This window comes from Odontesthes bonariensis, chromosome 1, assembly GCF_027942865.1.
Source record: "Odontesthes bonariensis isolate fOdoBon6 chromosome 1, fOdoBon6.hap1, whole genome shotgun sequence".
NCBI classification, from domain to species: Eukaryota; Metazoa; Chordata; class Actinopteri; order Atheriniformes; family Atherinopsidae; genus Odontesthes; species Odontesthes bonariensis.
In genome coordinates this window covers 39,629,086-39,650,847 of record NC_134506.1, presented here as the reverse complement: position 1 = coordinate 39,650,847, position 21,762 = coordinate 39,629,086, and the positions used below count along the sequence as shown (strand labels likewise).

The following is a 21,762-nucleotide window of genomic DNA, read 5'->3' as shown; positions in this document are numbered from 1 at the left end:
CCAGCGTTCCCACTGGCTACATCCCGGCGCAGCAGCCAGAGGGAGCCGCGGGATTTACAACAAACAGACCGGACAACTCGGCGGTGTGCCCGCCGCCCACTCCTCAGAACCACCCAGCGCCTCAGCCGCCGCCTCCTTGCAACGAGAGCAAAACTTTTTGTCCCACGGAAAATAAACCGGGAGATCCGGACACCAATAAAGCATATGGGACGTTTAAAAACACCGCGCCGCCGGTCCCTGGATCAGTGGCCGTCAACTCGGCCTTCAGGAAGGATTCCGTGGGTTCGGCCCGCGGGGGGTCTGCCCAGTACAGCGACCCGCTCCGAGCCACCACAGAGCCAAACAACACCGCGAGCAACTGGACAGCTATGAGCCAGACCACCATCATACTGGGAACAGATGGGAGCGCGTCTGTTCAGCCTGGAACTGTGGTGGGGGTAAGTCAGCTAAATGAACCGTTTCCTGAGCCCAGAGGCAGAGGCAGTGTGGACGTTTCCGCGTGTGGCTGATTTAAAAATAAAGAAAGAAAGAAAAAACTGTCGGGATTAACCTGCCGCCTGCTCAGGGGTGTTGCAGGCTCCTGGCAGCACATCAGCGCTGCTGATTCGGTCTGTGGAGCTGTAATGTGAATCCCTTAAAACGTGATTTCTGAGCTGGTGGTGAAATGGGGTTTTGTTTCCTAAATTGTGCCTGATAACTTCCAAACTCAGTCAGCGGATGCACGTGGCTTGATTGTGAGATTGTATAGTAAAAAGAAGCCATTATTATATTGTTGCTGGTTACAGTTACAGGCTGGGGCTCAGATTTTAGACATTGAACCGCTGTTCTCGGTGATAAAGGTGTACTGTTATATTTATTCCCTGAGTGGATCTGCAGGTCATGGTTTTCCACGCCACAGAGATCAGATTCCCATAGACAGCCTAATAATTGTGGCTACTAACTCTGGTACGCGCACCCGATCCTAAAACTCCAAAGGTTGAAATCTCGCAGGTGCATGAGGCTATTTTTCGGTGGAACCCTGCGCTCCCAAAGCCTCTGATTCTCTCTGCATCTGCCTGATGAAAGCATGAAAACTTTCAAAAGGCTTCTGCCAAACTGATTGATAATCAATTAATCAGTGCATTTAAGTTTTAAATCCGCAGCCAGGACTGAGCTCTCTTCCCCCTTTTCGGATGTAAAATTATTTCGGTTTGATATGTTGTGATTGATTTTGCCTTTTTGATTTTGAATTGACCGAAACTCTCGCGGTATTTTCGGTGTTCCCTGCTCCGTGCTTTGGTATGGCCCACAACCCAGGTGTTTTCCGCCAGATAGGCATCCCTGTACACGAGACTGCGGCTTGTTTCCAATCCCCGCGAGGACTCCCCATCACACACACACACCCACGCCCACACAGAAACACACACACACACACACACATATCCCCATGCTCTGTGTCTTTTTCATGCGATATGTTTTATGAATCTGTTCAGTTTGATCCCGCTGCGCTGCTGTAATTACGCATTTCGAGAAGATTTCGAAGACAAACACAACTAAAAGAACACACATATTGAGTATGAGCACTAAAAATCATTGTTAATATCTGAAAGATTGACTTTGTATTATCAAATAAAGAAAAAAAAATCGGAGCAGCATTTATTTCTTCGCGCAAAGCTTCATATGAAGTAGCTTTCTGGTATTTTCCCCAGGTTGGGAAATGATTCTGCAAGTTTAGTTTTGAGACTATTTTTTTTAAATTTATTTTGGAGTATGATCCAACATGTTTTTCCTCTCAGGCGGACGACGAGGACGAGGGAGGAGATGAGAATAAGGCCAGAGGAAACTGGTCCAATAAAATGGATTTTATTCTGTCCATGGTTGGCTATGCGGTGGGACTGGGCAACGTGTGGAGGTTCCCTTATCTTGCCTTCCAAAATGGTGGAGGTAAGAGTTCTGGGTCAGTGGGTTTGTGTCCCGAAAAAAACGAAAAATCCTTTTGAGTAGATCGAATTCGGGTCAGAGTTTGGATAATGTGTGGTGGCTTCTGCTGAGGTGTTTGTTTATGCTGCAAGGCCTTCAACCAGGCGGAGAATGCTGCCCTAAAAACACCTGAAAAAGCTTGGAAAGAGAATTTTTGACTTGTTAATCGTTACATTTAAAAGAAGAGCGAAAATATATTTAAACAGTTTAAACAGTGATATAAAAAGTAGTATTTACATGATTAAGTATTGGTTAAAAAATGCTAATAATACTTTTGCTTGCAAATAATAGAAGATATTTAATCCTAATTGATAGTTTTACTGACTGAATTCACATAGATGCGGTGTTTAGCGGCAGATACAGATGTACACTTTCTTCTTATTTTTAAGTTGTGATGTTAGTTTAAAGGATTTTCCTGAACTGCGCTTTGTAGCCTGGTGTGTAATTTCCTTCCAGGAGCGTTTTTGATCCCCTACCTGACGATGTTGGGCATTGCCGGGATCCCAATCTTTTTGCTGGAGGTGTCCCTGGGCCAGTTTGCCAGCCAGGGGCCCGTTTCTGTTTGGAAATGCATTCCAGCTCTGCAAGGTAAACTGGCCCAACAAGTCAACTGAAAGAATACTCAAAAATAAACCTAATCATTTGTCATCACGACTTCTCTACTTTCTTTAAGAGTAATTTATATATTTCGTCTCGTTTATTTATTTTAGGTTGCGGGATTGCCATGTTGATAATATCTGTCTTGATAGCAGTATACTATAATATTATAATGTGCTGGACACTGTACTACCTGTTCGCTTCGTTGAAGGGCTCACTGCCATGGGCTAACTGTAGGAATGAGTGGAACACGCTGGAATGTAAGGACAAAGACATGCTGCTGTTAGGTAAGACACACACACACACACCTTCAGATACACGCGCACACACATAACCAAAAGCACCTCTCTCTCCACAATGCGCAATGCGTCATGACTCCCTCAGCTGAGGTGTCCTGCAGCATAATGAATCCTGACCTGCGATCTCTGCGGTGTTTCACTCTCAGAAACAAATTAAGAGCAGCTCATTTATCTGTTTCATGCATTTCTAATGATAGAGGCCAGTTATACGACGGGACGAGGGCCTCAGTGGGACAGATCACCCGTCAAATCAAACATTATTGTGTGTTTTTTATTCTTATTTCGTTGGATACAGCTGTTTGAATCCTTTAAATCTGCAGTAAAGTGGAATTAGTCGCGTTTTTTTTTTTTTTTTTAATGAAAATGTAGATGAAATAGCGTGTTGCTTGAGAGAAAATGTAAAACGCAGGTTCATGGAGGCGATTCACATCGATGTGTGTCGATTAAAAATCGAATTTGGGTTTGTTTTGTGTCATATTTGCGTTCAGTTATTCTGTGAATTCAGCACAAAAACTGCTTGCTTGACAAATTTACTGTACAGACCGAGCTGCTGCAGTGCTGCGGTGAGCCCGACACTGACCCCTGCTGGCTGTAACGCAAACCACAGCCTCGTCCAACACTGTCTTTTCCTGTCAATAACAAAAAAAAAACCTAATAAATCGCACTACTACTTTTTTTCTTTACTCAAAACTGTGAACAAAATTAATCAATGTCGTGTAATAATAGAGTGTGTCTACATTTTATTCGTGTTCTGTGATGGACTGTGTTGCACAAATCTGTGTTATGAGCATCTTTTACTCTTAAATATATGTCTGAAAGATGTTTATCAACCTTTTTGATATAACTTCACTGTAAAAAATTGAATTTTAAGGCCAAGGATGCTGATTTTGTTAATGCAAAGCAAACAATTTGTGGGACTAAAAAGCATGAACATTTTTAATCTTCAAAGCAGACTGAGCGTTGTGTTAAAAAGCCAAAGCAATTGTTTTTTTACTGCTCATGTTACCTTTTTTTGCATCTTTTCTATTGAAAGTATCTGAAATGAGGCACCCAAATATTTCTGCACCAACAGTTCAGGTTGCTCGCCACTGAGGACGAATGTTTGCTGCTTCTGTGTTTTGCAGCAGCCTCCTGTGAGACCTCTTTTCTGTAAATCAGATCCATCTGCCCGCTCCCGCTCCAATTCCAGTGTAGAAATCTGAGCGGACAGTAAATTGTGCTGCTGTGCACCACTCTACCAGTCTCTCTCAGTTCACGTGTTGGTTTCTGATTGGAACAGACTCGTGCATCCTTCGGGACAAAAGCATCGTTTCCATCAAGAACTCTACTTTCTGCCTGTCCGCAAACACTGTGGGAAACCTGTCAAAGCTGCTAAACATGACTGTGGATGGCAACAAGACCTACGTTAGCCCCAGTGAGGAATACTTCAAGTGAGTTGATAAGAAGCAGTTATTTCTATCAGAAAAGAAATCAGATCAAGGTTCATTGAACACTCAGTTCAAGCTTGAACAGAACTAGTTTAGTTCAGTTGCTTTAGGTGAGAGAGTTATAGGCCTGCACATGTACATTTATTCCCAGAGTCCTGTAATCTTATTCAGAATGATAATGTGAATAGCAATATTAACGCTCAACAGTTAATGAGTTTTTATTAATAAAATACCAGTAAAACAGCTTGGAAAGACCTTTTTCTAAATTATTCAGCGGTGTCTTTGCACACAATGAGAAATTCCACCACCTGACCATGAAGAAAACCATTGAATAAATAGATTTATGTGGAAAACTATGACTTATAGGTCTTTATAATGCACATAAATGACTTGACAAAAACGAGTGCTCCTGCATCCACGTCTTTATATTTGATCTGTATGGCGTCATTTTGATCTTGTTGAGTTTGAAACATTTGAATCACACCTGCAGGTACAACGTGCTGCACATTTCTAAAGGGATTGAATATCCAGGAGACATCCGTTGGCCTCTGGCAGGCTGCCTCTTCCTGGCCTGGATCATCGTCTACGCCTCTTTAGCCAAAGGAATCAAGTCATCGGGAAAGGTAACAAAACACAACAAAGTAATCCTCCAATCTCTCTTTGTTTTGTACCCTCCACAAACAAATGAACCAATTTGATTAAGGGATTTATAAGTATTAAGATTCACATCATATTCAGACTGCTTTGACTTCGTCAGAGCCCACCCGGACAGGCAAAACGAACACTTTAACTCACTGAAATCTGAAATGCGTCGTCCTGTCTAAGACATACTATCAGAAAAATGATCCCTGCCTTATCGTCGCCATCATCAAGTTTCATTACGTTTAGTTTAGCAGATTTTACTGAATATTTGTGACCAACAGGCAGAAAACAATCAGTTGGAATTAGAGACGTTTGAAATTAAACTTGTATTGTGTTGCCCTCGGATTCAGCGGTATAGATAATGGATGGATGGATGGATGTGTTGCCCTCTAGTGGACTCAGAGGGGAAATGCAACACATTTAGGAGTGGAGCGGAAAGTTAAGCATTTCTTCAGCCGATATTATGAATTAATCTCACAAAAACATGGGATTTTACTGTGATAATGTCTTAACTATATAATGTGTAGAAACCTTTCCACATCATGGTGATTATGTCTTGAAAGTAACATTATCTACTTGTGAATAAGGTCATGCAGAAAGACCGTAATGGGATTTCAAATACAACCCCAAATGCCCTCTTTCAGCATCTATTAGCAGTTTTTTCATGAGCTTTGCTGTGTGCTTGTTATCTTCTTTGTTACCCACTCTCATCTGTTGCCTTCTCTTGTCATCTCTCTGTTTAGGTGGTTTATTTCACAGCCACATTTCCCTACGTGGTCCTGGTCATCCTTCTGATCAGAGGAGTGACCCTCCCTGGTGCCGGCGACGGCATCCTTTACTTTATCACACCAAAATGGGAGAAACTCAATGATGCAAAGGTGCATAATGGCTGCTCGTTTACTGCCATTCCCGATTTGTTCACGCAGCAAAATGTTCTCTGTGTTTTTGCTTTTTCTTTCCCTGCAGCTCATCCTCTTCTCCTCCTCCTCTTCCTCCCCAGGTGTGGAAGGACGCAGCCACTCAGATCTTCTTTTCCCTGTCGGCTGCGTGGGGAGGCCTCATCACGCTCTCCTCCTACAATAAGTTTCACAATAACTGCTACAGGTAAACACTCAAAAGGTAAACTATTCTTCTGTCAGACCCATTTAAGCTGTCGCCACAGATGCATGACGCCGTGTCTGTATGTCTGATAGAAATGTCAGCAATAAATGTCGCTTTAAGCAGCCAGAGTTCAGTCTTTCTTTCATTTTGTCTGACTTAATGTTTGAAATCACTTAAACAGATGTGTTTTTATCATATTTTTCAACTTCTTGTTGCAGTCTGTTAACTGTACTTTTCTGTTTTTGCACCACCTTGTGTACAACTTCCGTAAATAACACATTTTGAGAGGCCTGTATTCACAGGCAGTTTTTCTTCCTGTCACCAGAGGGCACTGTTGGACCTTTTATCTTTGAAAATGTAGGACAGTGATGTCCTGTATTGTATAATAGCACATACTAGCATGTCTTACACGTTTTTTTTTTTTTTTTTTAATATTGCAGAACTCTTTCAGGCACAAAAGAAAGTTGCTTATGTGGCCCTGTGCTTTTCTTTTTCTTCTTTGTTCTTGCAGGGATACCATTATAGTGACTTGCACAAATAGCGCCACCAGTATATTTGCAGGGTTTGTCATCTTCTCGGTCATTGGTTTCATGGCTCACGAGCTGAAGGTGCCAATAGAGAAGGTGGCAGATGAGGGTAAGCTAACCAAACCAGCGCTACTCAGTGTTAACTTAAGTCTCATGTTTTAACCTGCTGTGGAGAGAAAGTCTGCACATCCACATTTGTATGTAATGTATGATTATGTGTGTGTGTGTATCAGGTCCAGGCATAGCGTTCGTGGTGTATCCAGAGGCTCTGACCAGACTTCCTCTGTCTCCTTTCTGGGCGATCATCTTCTTCCTCATGCTGCTGACTCTTGGACTGGATACCATGGTAACTGCTGCTCTTTCGCTGTGTGTGCACTGCTGTATGTCTGCACTCATATACTTCACATACTTCCTGTTAAAAGATTAATAGAATGAAATATAGATGGCGAGCTTAAAGTAAAAAAAAATCACACATTCACAAAGAGGTTTGTGAGGGGAAAAATTCTGCAACTATGCAAAAGAATTGAGCTAGACTGCCTCCATCCTTTGCACCTTTGCCTTCTGAAGTGGACAGAGATATGTTATTTCAGTTTGGGCATCAGGATCAAACAGGATCATTTTGGTTTTGGGGCAGAACTCCATCAAAACCTTGTCAGAACTACAACCCACATTCACACAGGATTTCTCTCCACATAGATCCAAGGATACGGTCACATAGTCGAAAAGAGTTACCTCCTATGTGTTTTCCTTTTCCTTGACCTCATTAGAATATGTCATGAGGTCAAGGAAAGAATTTGGGAAAGTCAACCAAAAGAACGTCTTTATATTCGGCTTCAACGTGGCTCTGCTGTGAGACTGCAAGTGTTCCAAGAATGAACTAAAAATGCTGCTGAACTGTGCAATCCTGGTGTTGTTTCATGCAGGTTGCATTGCCTTGGACAACCCAGTGACATATTTGGGCCAATCTTCAAGATAATCTGCTACTTTATGTCTCTGGAAGCCAGAATTTCCGATCATGTGTTCATTTCTCTGCCAAAGGAGAGAGCAAAGGTTCGCTAGATCACATATTTGATGCCAAATCATGTTTTTCCCCTAACCCTAACCAGGTATTTAATTTCTTAAACTTAACCAAGTACATTTGAAGGATGAAGATGGCCAAAAGTTAAGAAAAAAAGATAAAAAGAAGATTAATGGCGATTTGCGAGGAAAAACAAGAGGAGAAGTTCAGTCTCCTGCAGGACTCATAGTCGGATCTCCTAATCCAAGTTCACACAACAACATTTTAAGGTGACGGCTGCTTTTTCTTTTTTTTTAAAGAGCTGTCTACGAACCTGCTTCTCCTCTAAGAAGCACTCATTTGGTGCTTGATTAACCTGATGGTTGCATACGTGTTAAAGTTAGTTCAAAATAAATTAATAAACAAAATTGTACGTAAGATATACGTTAGATATTTTATTAGCATTTATTTGGAAAATTATGCCATCATTAGTGTTGGTCATTAAAAACAATGAAAATGGAAAGAAAAGTCACAAAAACACAGGGGATCGTTGCCATGTAAAGAATGATTACTCGTCCTCAACCACCAGTCTTCATGTTTAATCTCATGAACTGGAATTACTGGAAGTAGTTTGACTATCTTTGTCTCCTTTGCTTTCATAAAGGACGATCCAGTGTATCTTGTGCTGAAGTAAATCACGTCTTTATGATTTTTTATTCCTTTCTTCTAGATGATTTAACCGGCTCTAATCAAGGACTTGGGTACATCCAGGTCATTTTACTCACACCCGTCAGGAAGCTTGAAAAGGACCAGACCGTGGTTTTCATCCAGCCGATGTTAAAGTTTGAAAGCAGCTGTTTAGATGAGCTTTAAGTCAGAGTAAGCAGACAGATACAGGCGGTTTGCATTCCTAAAAAAAGATCATTCTGACTTCCAAAGCAGATGAAGTCGAGTCTCTTCTATTTTTATGCAAATAAGTTTGTAAAAACGTCTCTTGACTCGTGTTTGCTCCAAAGTAAACACTCAGCGTTCGTGGCACCATCAAGTGACACATAAACGCTGCCAGCAATTGACCCAATTAACAAAGTTACTGACACACGCCGCCCGTTGTGTCTGATTTCAGCTGAAGTGTCTCTTCAGGTAGTTGAACAGAAGCTCTCTGTGTTGATTTGAGAGAGTGAATTAAATTGATATCATGTTTATTTGTACGAATCGCCTTTTGGTGGCCTTGATTTTTTTACTAAAGACGAGAGATTTCATTCATTGAAATTAAGAAACACTATCTTTAGGGTTTCATTTTGATGAATTAACGCATTAATCAAAGCTGAAAAGTTGTTGTAAATTGATGGATTAACTTTCCATTTATAAGATGGACTAAAGTTACAGAAGATGCAATCAGTATTAGCATTTCTTTATTCTATCCTGAAATATTGAATTAATAACCACACTTTTAAAGTTTGATCATAATACTGCAAAATGGGGTCTTCTTAGAAGAGATTTTTAATAATTTTTTTCTCTATTGAACTACTTGTCTACTTTAACATTTGCAATATATTTACAAATGTGTTATTTATTAAGTTGCATCATGTTAACATGTTGTTTTATTCCCTGGCTTTTAACCCAGCATGAGACTCTGTTTCTGTTATTGTTTTAATATTGTTATTGTTTATTATTGTTTTTACATTGTTCTTATGTTTTATGCCTTATATTTCGTATTGTTTATCATATACAGCACTTTGTTTCAGCCAGGGCTGTTTTAAAGGGCTTTATAAATAAAGTTGAGTTGAGTAGAGTTGAGTTAAACTTAATGAAGTGCTCCTGAAATGGTGTAGGACTCGAGTCACCACTACTGTTCAAACGAACATAACACATAAATGAAGAGTGCAGTTTTAATGTTTTCATCTAAGTTGAATATCTCCAACCATATGTATCATTTACCCTGAACAGGCTCGGGACATCTCCTCACTACATTATCTTAAATGAACGATTCTTTCCCTGGCTTAAAGACAAAAAAACACCAACCGTTTAAACTCTCAGCGACAACCTGGGATTACATTTAAAGGGATAATTCGGGGTTTTGAAGTGGGGGTTGTGTTACGTACTGGGAGCCAACATAACAGCTCCTGAGAGCAGGGACTGAAGAAGAGCAGATTTTCACCATCTAGAACAACTAAAACATAAAAAACTTCATAACGGTTCTGAGAAAATATTACTTCCTCGAAGATTTACACGACGGTGCGTGTTTGCGCTTTTCCAGGTTGTTCCAATAAAGCAACATCCTGGTCACCACTTAGATTTTATCGCTAGTTTTTAGTGTCTTGTCGTTGCTGTTTTGGGATTAGACCGGTGGGACTGTGAGTTACTGGTTTCACACTGACCCCCCCCCCCCCCCCCATTAAACTGCAGAAAATGACACAAGACTGCGTTCCTGCTACTTTTAAACACAAAAGTGTCTCCAACAGCAAGAATAAAAGTCTGAAAGTCCCGAGATGATAAAAAACAACAACCTTTGATATAATTAAAACAGAATAAATCAAACCTACATGAAAGGAAGTCCCAACGCTCCCAGATTACCCATAACAGAATGAATATAAATTTAGGAAAAAAAAGGTCAAATATTCAGTCACATTGAACACACATGAATGAATGAATGAATAAATGAATGACTGTGCACCATATAAGCAGAAAGCTGTCCATCTTTGTTACATTAGCTGAATTATGAAAGACAAATAAAAGGAAACCCATGCTTAAACTCATCCCTGCTTCCTCATAAAGTGAACTGGATTTTTTTAGATTTTTATTCAACATTCTGCATTGATATTGTAATATCTAATATGGAAAGTAACATGAAACTTTTTCATTTTTCGCGATAAAAGCTCCAAAGAAAATGAGGTTCCTTCAATAATCCCAAGTGTTTTAGAGAGTTTCAGGTACCAGTTTTGCTTATTAATCCCAACTCTCTTGCTTTTAGCCGTGTGATGGCTGTATTCAGCAACGAAGCTCTGAAAAAAAAAACATTTTTCACCGACTGTCCAGAACCGAGGAGCAAACAAAGTTCAGAGCAGGAGGAGACCAAAACTGGAGCAAATGAGACTGACTATTGAACTGATATTCACCCCATTGGTTGGGATATTGTTCTGTGTCATCTGCATGCTGGGTTTGCAGCTTGACTTGCGGACCTGAAATAGCCAAGAAGTCTCAAAATGCTGCTTTATTCACGCCTCTAAGAACACTAATTGTGCTCCAACTCACCTGATGTAACTTCAGGGAGCAAAACACTGAAGTCTCTGGGATGTTTTTAAAGTCCAGAGCACCTCCAGGTATGAACCTGAACAAACAAGTGAACATAATGCACCAGCTCTTTAAAGTGATGCTCCTGAGCCGAGCAGAGGAGCAGAGGACACAGTGGCGCATTAAGACATGAGTCAACAATGGCACGAAATGATGATGTTACTTTGCCTTGGCGGCAGCAGCTCAGAGGAGGCGGCCTTGTTGCAGGAAACAGCTCGGCGGTAATAGGCTTGGGATGCTGACAGGAAATTAGTTTTGGGAGCTCAGGAGGAGGAAGAGGAGCAGAGAAGTGGCAGATAGCTCGGTGCCGGTGCGTGTCTGCCGTGTCCTCACGCATACACTCAGACGACACCAACCTCTCTCAATTTGGCTGTTTATATATTCATCCACTGCTCTCCTCTGGGTTCCGAGCCCATTTCAACATCATGTCACATGATGCTTCTTCCCAGGCTGACTCCCCCTGCCACTGTCAAGTAAACTTTTTCTTTTGTTTCCTCCTCCTCCTCCTCAGGATTAGATAAATGCTTCCTTTAATTGTTTTGGAAAGGAATTCAATTATGTTAAAAGGTGTTTACTGGATGAGCTGAAGAAAAACGCTTCACAACGCTGGATATTGAAGTTTTGACAGCAGCAGCTGCTCTCTTTTCAATGAAGGGAAACTTGCCAACCGAAGGCTGCTCAGCTGAAATGCTCCAATGTTTGGTTCTGCCGTTGCAGAAACAGCCAAACGGGGTCTAAATTAGCCTGAAACTGACTTTAAAACTCCTCTTACATTAAGTCAGTGTATAGAAAACTAATTCTGTTAAGGAGCATCTCTCATCCTAACAAGACTTCTCCCACGTCTCGATTTCTCTTCTGTTTTCTCACATTTCTCCCTCTCTTCTCCATCCCAGTTTGCCACCATTGAGACCATCGTTACATCCGTGTCGGACGAGTTCCCCAAATACTTGAGGAAACACAAACCGCTCTTCACCCTGATCTGCTGCGCCTGCTTCTTCATCCTGGGCTTCCCCATGATCACAGAGGTAAGAAACACAAAAATGGCCAAAAAAAGGCCCGAATGCATCTTCAAAAGTGGGATTTCTTCCTTGTTATTTCCTATGATGTGATCCATGCTCATGAACGCAATTACGGGACTTGTTGTAGGATTAGAGCCGACTTATCTTTGTAATATCTTGTGTGTGTGCTGCTGTAGAGTGGGATGTACATGCTGCAGTTGGTGGACACATTTGCAGCCTCTTATTCTCTGGTCATCATCGCTATCTTTGAGCTGCTAGGGATTTCCTACCTCTATGGTGAGTACATGACCTGAAACACGACCCTTAAATTTCATCTGCAAGCCTAAAAGTCTTTCGATCAGTTTGTTGACTGTAATGTTACAGTACTTATACCCCTTATATGGTGCTTAAACGTTTTATTTAACTTTGATTTGCTTGTACAGTTGATGGTTGATGAAAGAAATGCATAAACTTCCCAATATACAAGTATTGCAAATGTTAAACTATTAGTCACATTCTGCAATGAGCCGTAAGCATGAGGATGGTAAAGGCGTGACCTTCGACCTCTAACTCGATGACGTCATCCAAGTAGACATACGTGTAGAAAGCCCCCTATAAGCACCCCGATAGCCCACAATAACAACAACACGGCAGCTCTGAGCTAACAGTGCAATAATACGCGTTCATTCATTCATTGGTCTTAAAGTATTGGTGAAATAAAGACAGATAATGCCCTATTTAGAGGCTGTATTGTCTCTGCCCTGTTCTCTCCCGTTATATGGATATAAACGGATCTCCAGTGATCTAAATATCTTCCGAAGGACGCCGACTTTCACCAAACTGTTATCGGTGAGCAAATTAACGTATTCTACGCCAGAAATAAGGTCCAGGTTTAAAAAAAACAAAAAAAAAACGAACTTCTCCTTTAAAGATTTAGCTCTGGGTTTTTTCATCGCCAAAACCATGAAACACATCAGGACTCTGCTGCAGACTTTTCTACTCCGTTATGCCATTTTTTTTTACCAGTCTGAGCATGTGCGGACTATGCTGGGACTGTTCTTCCCCGCAAAAAAATGCACATGACCAAGTTTAGAGGGGAAATGTGCAAATGAGATCAGCATCTGACAAGCTATTGCTTAATTTGAATTAAGACTTTTATATACTTAAAGCGGCACTATGCAACTTTTTCATGGTCATAAAATTGCTTGGCAATCATCAGATTGCTTGGCTGACCCGTTCTGATGAAAACGGTGACATTTCCATCTCCATCTGGTGGCCCTAGCCCGAAACAGCGCTTGCAACTTTGCCTGTGGCGCCGCGTGCTTTGTTTACCTCTGGAAGTCTCGCGACACACGAGAGCCGAGAACTACTGCTTCACGGCAGGTCTAAAGGGCTCTGAGCCGAGCCAGGGAGCCTGATAAGACACACCTCTCTCCATTAGCTGTCGACGGCTAAATTGAATGCGGTTAGCTTCTAGAGTAGTAATATATAATATGGCTAGACTGTCGCCTTATTTTCTACGGAGCTCCCCCTACAGCTTTGGGGTGTGTATTGCATGGTAAACAAACCCCGTATTACTGAAAGTTGCATAGTGCCGCTTTAAAGCTGCAGTAGGCAAGTTTTCAAAATTGCGAGTCTAAAGTCGGAAAATTCGAACTGATACAACTTTCAGGTCCCTCCCCCAACCTCTAACAAGCTCCGAATCGCCCCCCAAACCCCTCCCCCTCTGTGGACGAGGTTGTGCACGTGAGTTCACACCAGTGTGAGCGCACACAAGCTGGGGAAGACTCACGCTCAGCAGCGTGTGCACAAGCTGTGATTGACAGGTAGGATTCCTCCACCGTAACTTGATTGGTTAAAAACAGCCGGGAGCGCTCGGTTTTTGTAAGCATGATTACAGGCTTCAGAGGGAGCTACAGAATTCGTTATTTTTCCTAAACAGCCTATTTAATATTCTACTTCCAGAATCCCATGACAGTTCAAGCTAATATGACTAAAAAAAAGTTGCCTACTGCCGCTTTAACTAACTAATACTTAAATACAAACTGTAAAATATGGACTGGAGGAGTGGCTTTCTTGGGGAAACATGTGATATCACATTGGTGTTTCCTATTTTTATCTTCCCATGATTTTAGCCTTCATGAAATCACATGCTACAGCTCAGGTTTTTTTTATTTTAGGAGAGATTTGGATTTGGCCCAAATGTCCTTCATGCTGGTCAGTAATTCCCACCTGGTATTCCCAGAGTAACCACTAGGGGTCTCTGTTGTAATGCTCAGGTCACGCACACACAAACCCGGGGCTCAGGTGTGTATCAGGAGGCTGTTACCAAGAGGGAAAGAAACTGGCTCTGCTCCAGTTTGTCAGAGCATCAGTACAAGTGACATATTGAAATGATTGTGTGACTCTACCTCTTCATGTCACTCACTGTTATCCGTCAATAAAGGCAGTGGAATGAAGCCATCTGCTCCATCACCTTTTCCGAGGGACAACAGGATCTGATACTCTCCGTCTCACACACACACACACACACACACACACACACACACACACACACACACACACACACACACACACACACACACAAAGATGGATGGACTTTGCTGATCTCTTTTTCAAGGGACCTTATTAAAGTCAGGTCACCTTCTGTGTCTCCATTTTCTGTCTTTCTCCCACATATATTCTTTTATTTTATTTCTCCTTTTTTTTTTTTTTTTTCCCTTTGCAGGTCTGCAGAGGTTTTGTGAGGACATTGAAATGATGATTGGTTTCCAGCCAAACCGATTCTGGAGGGTGTGCTGGGCCTTTGTGACTCCAACCATTCTGACGGTGTGTTTATTTTTGCTCATCCCATTCTCTTAGACACACACATAGTCGTTCGCGGGGTTTGAAATGTTTCCATCTCCTTTCAACTCCATTCATTTGCAGTTGGGAGAGGAAATCGCTCCCCTTAAGATAAAAATCCAAAAGTATTTCTCCCATCTGTTTCCTGTTGTGCCACCAACTCTCAAGTTGTTTGTGTTTAAAACAGCCAAATACAAAAGTCTGAGCTCTGTGAGAGCAGTTGGTTCTGCTTAAGCATTTGGGATTAGTGTGACATCATTTTATCTGCCTCAAACATACTCGTATATTTATTTCCAGGAAACTCTCATTCGTCAGCGCTGCACAAGCAGAAGTTGTAAATTCCAATGCACAGGTTGTGCCCTTATGTCAGAGCTGGACACTGGCCAGCGTTAAATGTTTGTAATTGCAATGAAAACTGCCGACAGTCGAGCGAGCTGGAAAGAAGGCTCTTTGATTCACAACCCACATTTGATCCATTTCCGTCTGCCTTCTGTTTTCTGGTTGTGTTGTTTCATTTCAATCTTTTTCAGCCATGTGAGCTGGGTATAATTTTTCCAGTAAATATAATGATCTTAATCTAATTTCAACTGGCATTCATCCTCTCTTATTAACAGTATATGGAAGCGTAAACACAGATTTAGCCATTTGTTTGGAGTTCAATGCAGTTAATTTGGACTAAAATCCTCAATAGGGCTGAAAACCCTTCAGCAGCAGCGGGAAAAAAGTACATGTGCCATTATTTTGTGATTTACAGTTGTTCCTAGTCTTACGAGTTATGATTCGCATATAAAAGATGCAGAAATGGCAAATTATTTAGAGATTATCTCTGAGAAAGTATCTTAAATGTGCATTAATAGCTTAGTGTGCATGATTCTGACAGTCAGAAGAAGAATTAATTCCCCTGAGGGATTTTGAAATGATCTGCCTCTGTTTGTGTTGAACTCGGTTCAAATCTACCAACATTTCTCACAGCTGGAATACAGGTTCAGGAACATTCATAAAGTGCAGGAGTTGCCTGAGATTTCAACATAGATAACAAGAGTTCAACAAGAGTTTGACTTAAAACATTAACCGACTCCCAGCGTCCACATTTTAAAGTTGTAACATGCTGTGACCAAGAAGTGTCAAATGAATTCATTCTACCGGCTGTAAAACTCACAGTGTGTGTTTTTATGATATTTGTGTTGTGTTTTAGTGTTGCTGTCAGGCTTTCTGGTTTGTTTTTATGACCGTTATTCGTGTTAAATCACCTCAATCAGAGTCTAATAATCGACTTTGTTTGGGAACAGTGGCTGCACGGGGGTGTAGTGGTTAGCAGCGTCGCCTCACAGCGAGAAGCTTCCTGGTTCAACTCCCGGCTGGGGCCTTTCTGTGTGGAGTTTGCATGTACTCCCCGTGTATGCGTGGGTTTTCTCCGGGTACTCCGGCTTCCTCCCACTGTCCAAAAACATGCATGTTAGGTTTGGTGATTCTAAATTGTCCCCTAGGAGTGAGTGTGGACGGTTGTTTGTCTCGTTCTTCTCCGTGTGGCCCTGTGATGGACTGGCGTCCTGTCCAGGGTGTACCCTCATCCAATGACAGCTGGGATAGGCTCCAGCCCCCCTGCGACCTTGAGTTAGATTAAACGGCTATAGAAGATGGATGGAGGTTTAGGGACCTTCCTAACTGAGTGAAATGACCCAGAAGAGCTGTTTGAATTCTCTAACTGCTAAAAAAAAAGGAGCCTCAGTGCTTCCTTTCAGGTCTCCTTCAGCACAGGATACACTGGACAGTTGTCAATGAAAGAAATTAGATAGTAATGTCCCACAATTCCTTGCGGCTGCAACTTTCATAGTGATGCTCGATTGTTTTTCGTCCACACCAACCGGAATCCTCCTGTGGATAAATGTGAGGACAGGAGGATGTATTTGAGCAGGCAGAAATTTTTCTTTCCATTTTGATTATGAGTCTTGATCGAAATAAGTATTATTCTGTTTATGTTTATGCATTTTGCAGACGCTTTTATCCAAAGCAACTTACACTCATATCCCACGTATGGCAGGTGGTGTAAGGGGGGTCTTGCCACAGGACCCCGACTGGAGGTAGCAGTGGGATTCGAACCCCATGTCACCAACATGAAAGGCAGCAATCTTACCACTTATTCTATATTATATCTCTAATACGACACATTAAGTGATCTTTCTGTGACGATGAATTAAGACTGTTGAACACCTGTAAACTCTGGTGGGATTCTCATTGCAGCGTGGTCGTTTTTTCCACAATCTTCCAGAAGCATCTTCCCATAACCAATAAGGTCAAGGAAAGCAGCTCAGGAAAATACAATTGGAGCTCATTTTTTTGAGTGTTTGACCAGACCCAGAGTCTTGTTTTTTTTACAGTGGATTCTAATAGCTAATTATAGCTAATTACCACACCTGTCCATCATCAGTCATATGCTCCCTCTCTTTAAATTCTCACTTCTTTCGAGGATCTGACACTGAACGAGGTCAGAAGGACCTCGTTCAGTGTCAGATCCTCATCAAAGCGAGTTTAGTTCCTCTGATTTCCTTTGATGTTGAGCTTTGGTTTATTTAGATAAAGTTTAAGGTTATCACTTGCTTTGCCTCTTTCCTGCTGAGCTGAGTCCAGTGTTTGAGTCCCTAATCACTACGGAAGATGACAGCAAAATTGTAACCATTCATGTTTTCCCTTTTGAAATTGGAACACACCAGTGTTTTGCATCGGAATAAACTGTCTCAAAGTGATGCGGCAATACTGGAACATGTTCACAAAAGCTTCTAAAGAGGCAGGCGGAAGATTGTCCACCAACTTTTCTCATTTTAACTTCGTTGTCAGTTGTAGTTGGTCAGAGTTAGGCATGAAACATACACGCTTAGGGTAAGATATTTAAGAATGATCCTTTAACACACGTTCAAAAACTGCTGTTAGGCATAAAATCACATGATTTTTAATAGAATATGTACATTATAAGTTGCTGCTCTAAACAAATCACCTCACAGGTTTCCCCCCTTTTATAGCAACAGCATTACAATCGGTTTCTTGTAAAACTGGGCTGCAGATTCACAGGCTTGCTGTTTGGGTTGCTTTGCACATTTGCTTTGTAAGTTACAACCTCACAGCGGAACACACGTCTCATTATCCAACTTGTTACTAAATGTGTTGTCAGTGCCACAAGCTTGTTTACTCTAATAACAGGGAATCTTTACCGGGAGGAAGGAAAAATTTGCAGTAAATAATCACTTGCTCTTGCTAAGTCTGATGCGTCTTCGTACTGGTGGGGCTGGCCTGTAGATTTGCTGCCACACTTAAGTAAAGATTGAAGTAACTCACCAAAGACGATGTGGAAAGAAGCTCTTGAAAGTGACGGCGAGGGTTTATTTATTGTAGATTTTCTGGATTCTCCTTTGTGTGCAGGGTATCCTGGGTCTGAGTTTGTACCAGTGGAAGGGGATGACATATGAGGACTACACCTACCCCACCTGGTCCATGGTTTTGGGCTGGCTCATGGTTATCTGCTCTGTAATCTGGATCCCCATCATGTTCGCCATTAAGATGCACCTGGCCCCCGGCACCATACGCGAGGTAATAACTGTTATGAAGCCGTGGCGAGACATTGCCACGTATATTTGCTTCTGTCTCCTACGCACGCACAAACTGTCTGAGAAATCGAAATAGCCTCTTCCCCCACTCATCAGCATGGAGAGGCCGAGCTGCGGGCTGAGGATTAATTTGAACATTTTCTTTGAGTCTTGTGGGACTCTTTCAAATGCTTTGATTAATGGATGATGATGATGATCGCGGCTTTTTGTCGGAACATCTTGGTTTCCTCGGTATCTCTAACGGCAGCCTCAATCACAGATTATCCTCAAACTCTACAATTTAATTTCCTCTGTAATCAGCACAGCGTTTTTACTCCGACATCAGGGCAAAGTTACGTGGTGCTGCAGATGCCTCACGTGTTTGGGGGATGTTTTACAACTAAAAGACAATTCAACTTTTTTTATTAAAAATTAATTTAATGTGAGGATCTAATCTCAAGCTATTTGCTCTTGCTTTCATTTGCTTTCACCCTTCCTCTGGCTTCCTGTAGAATTCAGCTTGAAGATCCTTTTGATTGGGTCTTTTTCCTGGTATATTTCTGAGCTTATTCCACTTATTCCTACTTTTTTTGCCTGCAACGATCTTCAGGCTTATCACAGTTTTACTGTTGTACCTCAAACCCTCTGGAATAATCTCCCAAAATCTATCAGATTTGCTGAATATTTGCTTTAAATAGTTTGTAAAAGCCCACCTGTTAAGGCAGGCCTTTTGGGACCTGTGACTCACATTTTGGTTTGTTTTCTTTGTGTTTTTGCGTATGAGCAGAACTCTTTGTCACTCTAAGTCAGATTTTGTGTCCTAAGAGTAATTTGCAAACGTGTTAAAATCAGAAGAAAGTAAACAGTTCATCTATTGGTGAAGGGAATTCAGTTCAATTCAGATCATTTATGTATCACAAACAACAAAAATGATCTCAGGGCATTCAAGTGTAGTCCAATTCATTTAGATGTAATTAAATCTATTCATATCGTTCCAATTCACAACAACAGTAATTTCAGGACACTTTGGGTAAAAGGTTTAAAATCAATTCATATTGATTAAATTCTAATTTAGTCCATCTATCCAAAATACTCCAATTCAATGTAGTTTATTTACAATCAGTTAAATACATCAAAATTCAATTCAGTATAGTCCATCTCAATCCATTTTTAATCCACTTGTTGTCCAATTCAATCAAACAAATCCAATTATTATCCAATTCCATACATTTATTTCTATTTCAATTAATTGAAAACAGTTCAGTTTGATCCAGTAACGATAAGATTCACTGATTAAAATCACTGATTAAATCCAATATGGTCCAAGGTAGTCCAGTCATAATACAGTTTAATCCAGTTCAATCCACTTCCTACCAATTCACTTGAATACAGTCCGATTTACCGATTTAATCCAGTCAAAAGCAGTTTAAATCAACCATCCAGTTCAGTCAATTTATGAATAAATTCAGCCCATTTAAATCAAGTATAATCCAATTAAAATAAAACCAATTCTATTCAATACAGCCTGATTGAATCCAATTAGAATCCATTTCGATTCAGTTTTTTGCCATTCAGTCAAATACAGTTTAATTCATTAAGATTGAATACAGTACAGCTCACTTCAGTTACAATAAAGTTCAGTCAAATTCAGTCTAATTAAATCAATCCAATTAAGTCCAATTACATTCCAATCTTTTCAACCATGTTCAACCCATTTTAATAAGATAAAAAGTCAACTGAGTACAATCCTATTCAGTGTGATTGTATTCAGAAACAACAAAAGGTTGTGTAGCCAGTGGATCGCATCTGATCTTCCCTCTGATTCAGCCTGTAACAAAGCCGCTCTGTGCTTTCTCCTGCAGCGCCTGAAGCTGGTCTGCTCCCCTCAGCCCGACTGGGGTCCTTTCCTGATGAAGCACCGCGGAGAACGCTACAAAAACATGATGGACCCATTAGGAACCAACTCCCTGGGTCTCAAACTGCCCCCAAAGGACTTCCAGCTCGGCTCCTACCAGTAGCAGCAGCACTTCCAACCCTCGCAGGAGGCATTGAGAAGGGGGTGGACGCCTGCTTCCAGGCTCTCGTCTTCTCCACCTCTTCTTCCCTCCTCCTCACTCTTTTTCTCCCGCTCCATTCTTCATCCTGTTTGAATCCTGTCTTCCTCTCTTCATCATGGATGTGGAAACAGGCTTTGGTCTTCCTGTACTTCCTCACCTTTTCCCGTCTTCTCTGAGGGAGGAGTGGCTTCCCAGGTGGAGTCTGCCCTTCCGCTGCTGCTTCGTACTCAGTTGTCGGGCCATCATCGCCTCCCACACATGACCGCTGATCACTCCAGAACCCTTCCCAGGGAACCGTATTCCGAGAGAAAAATTGTGTCATAAAATGACACGGCTCAGACTGCACTTGCAATATTAGACTCACCATAGCTGCTCCCTATGGAGCTGTGTGTGTTTGTATGTGTGTGTGCATCATTATATTCGTGTGTAGAGATAAGGAATCACGTTGGTGCAAGCGGACGCAGAAAAAACAAGAAGAAAATTGAGCGCCAGGAAAAAAAAAAAAAAACAAACAAACAAAAAAAAGAGAGCTCAACAAGCTTGATGGGGATCTGTGTTTGGTTCCATCTGTTTAACAAAGAACATCCACAGCCTCCAACAAAGAGCGTGCTCTGTTATCAGATTTAGTTCCTGTCCAGCAGTATATATGTACAGTCATATAAGCTATCGCTTAGTCGCTCTCGCTTTGTCAAAAATAAATTACAAAATCTGAAATTTGTGCCTCTTACGTCCTGGTAGAGTAGTGAATGCATCCTGATTATCACTTTCACTCGATACACTTTGGCCTTTGAAGACTCAGCAGTGTGATCGAGGCTTGGATTTGATTTTTTCTCTCTTAAACTGAGGGAAACGTGTGATACCGTCTCTCCTTGTCTGCTTGTTCAGTTGTTTTATCCTAGAATGTAACGCTGCACCTTCTTTGTGTAGAAAAGCACTAGAATAGTCTATTTATCTTTTAGTAAGTGATAACTGGGCCAATTAAACTGACCTCATAATAATTATCTGTGCACCTATTTTAGACATGTATTTCTGTGTTGTGAGCTTGTCAAGCCATCTGCGGAAATGACTTTGCATTGCACATCAAATCAGTAGAGTATCAACATAAAATATATAAATATATACACATAGATAGTCCTATTTAAATAAATATATATGTATATATATATATATATATATATATAAAACCTCCAGGAGAGGACTGAGTAACACAACAGAGATTGAGTGTGTGTGCGTGTTTGTATGTGAGTGTAATGTTTCTCTAGTTAAGCTGTAGTATTTTGTACAAAGTGCACTCTTTCTGAAAAAACAAAAACAAGACTATAAATGTGTGTTGTCACACCCTCACAACAACGGCAGCGGCTGCTTTCTGTGAGCAGACGAAGATTAGACTAGAAAATGGCCTCCTTCTCTCCAGGAAGTGTACTTTGTCTCTTGTTGTGTGTGGT

At 41.2% G+C, this 21,762-nt stretch overlaps 1 protein-coding gene across 1 annotated transcript; it reads left to right on the top strand.

The window, feature by feature from the left end:
• The first annotated feature begins 368 nt into the window (after positions 1 to 368).
• slc6a5 (solute carrier family 6 member 5) lies at positions 369 to 20,847 on the top strand. The gene is made up of 15 exons (XM_075466752.1): positions 369 to 431; positions 1,776 to 1,923; positions 2,416 to 2,547; positions 2,670 to 2,843; positions 4,135 to 4,285; positions 4,773 to 4,905; positions 5,668 to 5,802; positions 5,925 to 6,028; positions 6,537 to 6,661; positions 6,786 to 6,898; positions 11,734 to 11,865; positions 12,036 to 12,135; positions 14,567 to 14,667; positions 18,097 to 18,264; positions 20,123 to 20,847. Exons 1-15 carry the CDS (start codon positions 369 to 371, stop codon positions 20,276 to 20,278), a joined length of 1,935 nt encoding a protein of 644 aa, XP_075322867.1. The 3' UTR covers positions 20,279 to 20,847.
• Positions 20,848 to 21,762: the final 915 nt, after the last annotated feature.

Coding starts and splice junctions, on each gene's coding strand:
- slc6a5 (XM_075466752.1), top strand. CDS start 369: ATGAGCCAGACCACCATCATACTGGGAACAGATGGGAGCGCGTCTGTT. Junction 432..1,775: donor CTGTTCAGCCTGGAACTGTG/GTGGGGGTAAGT, acceptor TTTTCCTCTCAG/GCGGACGACGAGGACGAGGG. Junction 6,899..11,733: donor CTCTTGGACTGGATACCATG/GTAACTGCTGCT, acceptor TCTCCATCCCAG/TTTGCCACCATTGAGACCAT.